Raw genomic sequence first — 6,000 nt, forward strand, 5'->3', positions numbered from 1 at the left:
GTCATCATGCAAGATGAAGAAGCCTTTTCTGCAGCAGTATTGTTAGAGATGCTCAATGTGGGTTAGATATATAAATGTGAAATTTGGAATAGGTGGATGAGTTAGTTATACTAACTTGTCATTCCTGAGCACATAGATTACACTCTGGCAGTGGATAAAAATACAAAAGGAATAACTGTAGGTAGAGAAAAAGACCAAGACATTATCACCTGTGTAGATTTTTGTTAGACTGTCAGAGAGAAAAAAAGACCTGGCAGGGGATGTATGCCAGAGGCGACAACAGGCATGGGAAAGCCAGGCAAAGTCAGTTCTGGAGGCCCATGGTGGTCACCCGAGGGCAGGGAACAGTCAACGCTGCGATAGAAGGTAGCTCAGATAGAATATGGAAGAGAGATGGTAGTCAAAGGTGAGCATCATCCAGGTGACCTTGACAGAAAGCTTTAGGAATAACATGGTTAAAAGAGAATGTAATTAGCGCAAATGGAGACCTGACCGCTGATCTTTCCTTCAAAGAGTTTGCAGAAAAGAGGAACGAAGGGGGAGGAAATAGAACCATAGCTTTAAAAAAAACTCAAGCACACATCAAAAAGACACTAGTTGGACAGATGGCCACATATTTTATAACCTTCAGAACTTAGCCATTAATATTTTATAGTAATATTTACTTGATGTTTGCATGAAAGTTTTCAGGTAGTTACAATAAAGTCATGGCATCACCCTAGATACGTTACACTCCATCTGAAAATTAGCAGTACTTTTTCTATGCCCACTGAGACAGCTAGTGAGGCCACCATTAATGTCCAAATATCCACTGATACCAAGTTCACATTTAAACGTGTCTTCAACGTGTCTTTTACATATTTTTTATCGGAGCCGAAGGGAAATCAAAGTTTCTCTATTACATTTGGTTGTTGTGTGTGTCAATTTTTAAAGCCTGGTATAATTTTCAAATTCTACCTTTTCTTTTCCTTCGTGACATTGGTCTGCTGTATTATTTGATTGAATTATTTTGCAGAATTTCTTCTTAGATATGTTTGTGTATTTTTAAAACTTTTCAAATCAGTGTCCCATTTTGAAGCAATTACAGACTTTTATGCAACTATAAGAAATAATATAAAATCTTTTAACCCTTTTAAATAGTTATCTTTGATGGTAATTTATAGTTATGTATATATATATGTATATATATGTATATAACTATACTATTTATAGTACTATAATACCACAACCTGGACATTGATTAATATGCATAAAGCCAAGATATTGAGCATTTCTATCACGGGAGGCCCTGATGATGATAGGCCTTATCCTCTATTTCCCCACCTTCTTTAGCCCTGACAATCTCTATTCTATTTCCCCTTCCTATGCTTTTGTACTGCAAGAACATTATAGAATAAAATCACCCAATATGTAACTTCCGGGGATCTGCTGTTTTTCACTCAGTTATTGAATTTGTTCATTATTATTTACAAATCACAGGGTTTAAAATTTTAGGCATTAAGTACATATTGGAAAGAACAGATGAACAGTATAAAAGAATATAAAAAAACTAATTCATTAAAAAAAATCCTGTGTGTATGTGTGTATGTGGTGGGGTGCAAATGCCTGTTTACAGAGGTCAGAAATCAATGCTGTGTGCCTTTCTCTCCCCACCTTTTAAATAAGCAGATCTAAAGTTATTTTAAGGGCACATGTGTTTAAAAACCTCTTAAGTTAGTGAGGACTCTGGTTCCCTGGGATAGCATCTCACAGCTATGGTCATGTGTAATGTTTTCCTGAAGAAGAAGAAGAAAAAAAAAAACCCAGCAAGTCACTCAGTTCAAAGCCACAGCCTCAGGAAGCCTAGTGTCTCTTCAGTCACTTCCACCTTTGTTGTTGAGTCATTCACCCGCCCTGGAGCTTCTGATCCCGTCAGCCCCACCCCCAAACTCTGCCTGCCCTTGCCTCTTCTACACTGATTATAGGCACTGGGCCTGAAGTTTGGATTTTTAAGTAGGGGCTGTGGTTCTCAACTCAGGTATTCATGCTTGCGCAGCAAAAAGCTCACCTGCTGAGCCCTCCCCTGTCCTTTAAAAGCTATTATAAGAAACTATCTTGTTATTTACAAACCGGGAAGCGATTTTTAAAATATATTTATTTTTAGCACGGTAAAATGCTATTTTATTTTGATATACACAAACGTGGAAGAAGTGTCTATAGAGATTAAAAGAAGAAGCTATAGTCACCATATTTGTTAACCACTTTGAATTTTTCCATGTAAATGTAACACGAAAGAATTGTACTAAACCAACCTGTTCTGTGTGCTTTGTACCTGCTGTCGGCTTGCAGCGTTGCCGTAGCAAGTTCCACAGACTACACATGGTCAGAGCAGAAAGTCATGCTCTTGCTTGTGGACACTGGGGGCCTGAAAATAAGATTCTGGCAGGTTCACACCCCTGACACTATGTTCCTTGACTTGTAGATGATGGGTTTCCTCCTGTGACTTCACACTGTTCTTTTGTTTTCATATCTTGACTCCTTGGCTTTTATAAGCACAGTCATACCGTCTTGTTAGATTCTACCCAATAACCTTTCCTTAGTCACGCCACTTCAGTTTTCCCTAAATATGTTCATATACTGAGACTTTAGGGGCTAGAATATTAATATTTAAATGGAAGGGTACAGTTCAATCATATATATATTCTTATACTTATATATTATGTATATAAGTATATGTATATATTTGTATTAACTATGAGTTACCGTCAATACATGTACACATATCAGTATTTTATTTTAGAGTAAGAAAAAGCTCATAGTTTGTTTTATATGCCATATCACATACTTTATATTTTACATTTTACTTAGTCTATATACCGTTCATATACATATGCTAAATATTTACATGCTTATATGGATGTCTGTAGGATATTTCTAACATCAAGAAGCATAAATATATCTTTTAGTGACTATAATAAATACTAGCCATGTTTTATAACCTATATTAGCACCTATATTTTTGTTTGGTAAGCAAATAAAATATCTGTCAGGAAGCCCACTTTTTATTTATTGGCACTGATTTTTTGAGTGAATTTTTTTTTCTAAAGAAACAGTGTCAGCTAAGGTTCCAATGTCAGTGACATTTCCATGTCTTCACAGAAGTTTCATTTTACCTCAGATAAGATTCTCATTGTTAAAGAGTACATTGTCTAAGTTGTTTGCACATAGAAATTGGTGTCTCGTAATGTTTCTATATGATGTCTATATGAACTTTTGATGTTGGGAGAAAAAAAAGGAATTACTCCAGATATATACAGTCCCTTTTTCCCGTTTCTCTCTAGGTTAGCCTTGAGTGGGCCTCCTGGGTTCAAAGATTCTTTTCATTTAGATGGAAAATATATTTTCCCTAGTCTGATCAAGTCACATATGGAATCTAGGATAGTGTTTATAATTTAAGTGAAGTACTTGTCTAAATGATATAGTAAAACTTGGTAATTTAATCCTACACGTGAGCATGTGCTCTCAGACATTTTCCTCCATATTTTATCAGTAAATTCATACATATTTCTTTTACTCACACAGCTAGCCACAGAATCAGTCCCAATGAAAATGTTATAAACGAAAATTTTGATGTGGCAAAAGGTTGGGGTCTATTTTTCAACTCTTCTGAATTGTGTCCTTATGGTAGATAGGACTAATACGTGTAAAATTCTGCTTCTATAAACAAAAAGTGAATACTAACAGTTTTATAATAATTTCATAATTTATAGATATTTAGAGACTATTTACTGTTTTATCTTCTGATTTCCTGCCGAGCTACGTGAAAGTGATTCTTGGGTATAGGGATTTGTCTGGTAGGGAATCATCCTTTGACTCCAAACTTCTCTAATGTAAATTTCCTGGGAAGAGAAACTTCCTAGTTTGGACATAGAAGAATTTGCAAACCACCCACGCTATGCTTCTGATTTTAAGGAAGAGGAGCCAACCTTTATAGTGATCTTCCTATGGGTAGGAGTGAGGATTAGGACTTTCCTCACATGCCAGAAATCCTTCCAATTCCCAAAGGCTTTATTGGTTTCATTGTGGAACAGCACATTCCTAAACTCAAGAAGAAAGTTCCACTTTGTTACTATTCTTTTCTCTAGAATATTCCTATAAACAACGTTAGGCATCAGGTATGTGAATTCTACATCCTCAAATTCTTACTACTAGACAGAATGTTGTTTGAAAAACAAACTGCAGAACTTTAAACAAGTTGATTCTTGGTAAGAAGTTGAGGTAAAGAACAGAAAAACTTGGTTTGATTTTAACAACACATGTCAATTTTCCACATGTGTTTTACTAACGAAGTTTATATTAGAATCATTCAGATATTCATAAGATTATTGATGCAAAGGATTACTTATAGAGAACACACAGGGGCCTTCAACTGTGGCCTGGGCCTAAAATTATTAATTCTATGAGGGAAAAGTAGAGTTTGTCTTCAGAGTACTACTCCATATATATACATATATGGAGTATAGGAAAGCAATCAAGTTAATATGAAGCAGAATACACTACTTAGGGCAGGAGAATTGTGTAGACTTTGGTAAGTAAACAAAATGATAAACAGTAACTTAGTTTTATTGAAAATATTTGTGCCTCTCTAATAGTTAAAAAAAAAGCTAAATACTAAGGAGAATGTGAAAAGTGGCATCATTAAAGCTGGATATCGAGATGTTGCAATATCCCAATATTCTGGCCACTCAGTTTGTAGATTTTATCCATACTTGGGCCAATTTTTAAAAAACTATAGTAGTTCCCAATGAGTTTATCAATACCTCTGTTCGGTAATAGTGCTAGAAAGACTAATGTGTATGTAAACACTTAGCTTTCTGTTAGTCCAATTGGCTTAAAAATTAAAATGTGAATGTGAAATTTCTGGTCCACATTTCTTTGGCTTCCAGACCAATTACTAGCTAATGCATCATTGCTAATGTCAGGAATCAAAGTCTTCTTGGTTTTGCCTTTACTTCCAAACTGAATGTTAAGTCATGCCACTCAAAAATATAGAGTAGTGAAGCACTGTAGTTTTCCAATAATAATAAAAACAAAAACAAAAAAAAAATGAGACTTCAATGTTGTCTTAGCACTTCCAAGCAGGAGAGTATCACTATATGTAAAACAGAGACCACAACTACATCTCTAGCACCCCACACTATTAGCAACACAGGCACATATTTAATACACATCTGGTTGGTACCATTTCTTTACTCATTGGAATAAAGTCAGTGGAAGACTTAATCCATTATAATCATTTCCCCATTGTTTTGGAATTGTATTGCTCCTATTTCCACAAGAAGAGGAAGGAACTGCTCATTTTTAAGACCCTTAAAGGCAGGTTAATTAGATAGCCAGATAGTCCTTTCAGCATTACCTTGGTGAGCCCTGGCAAAACCTCCTGCTGCCCCCTCCCCCCCCCCTTGCACACACCTGTTCTGTAAGGATGCCCATGGCTCTTCGCTCCGCCGAGGCTGTCCCCTTGCCATCTTCCCCTTGAGTGCTGCGTGGCGCAGTCATCCTCCACCTATTTACCTTACGAGAATCTCTGGCTTTTATGTGTTTTATGATAATGGCATAATGATAATACTTAGCAGTTACACAACTTTTCATCTTCAAAGTGCTTTCCGAACATTTACCAATTAACTTTAAAACATTAGTAAACTGTGAGCTGTGTATACGCCGATCCATAAGTAATAAATAGTCCTATCACCCCAGTTGGGGGCAAAATTTAAAATTAAGGAAGCAGCCAGATGGACTGGCCTCACAAGGTGGATTTGCGTGTCCTGCATCAAAAGGCAGTCTTTGCTTTTCCCACTCCTTGCTTAGACCTCATTTCTAAAACTCCTGGCGTTTTCTCATTGGTTCTCCCGTGAGTGGCCAATGGCTCCTGAAGCCCTAACCTTCCATTAGGATCTGAACGTTTTCCAACCCATAACTCTCTTGCAACCATGTATCATCCTTACATGAATTCCCTTCTGA

General features: G+C 36.4%; 1 protein-coding gene across 1 annotated transcript in view; it reads right to left on the bottom strand.

Annotated features, from left to right (window-relative positions):
* The window catches only part of LOC311585390 (transmembrane protease serine 11C), a gene marked incomplete at its 5' end in the record, with an annotated part of 51,382 nt that extends 45,875 nt beyond the window's left edge, over nt 1-5,507 (bottom strand). Inside the window, one exon of the mRNA XM_084760539.1 lies at nt 5,452-5,507. Coding sequence (XP_084616665.1) covers nt 5,452-5,507 — 56 coding nt within the window. The remainder of the gene's footprint in view (nt 1-5,451) is intronic.
* Nucleotides 5,508-6,000: the final 493 nt, after the last annotated feature.

This window comes from Acomys minous, assembly GCF_964271855.1.
Source record: "Acomys minous genome assembly, chromosome: 15".
Classification (NCBI taxonomy): domain Eukaryota; kingdom Metazoa; phylum Chordata; class Mammalia; order Rodentia; family Muridae; genus Acomys; species Acomys minous.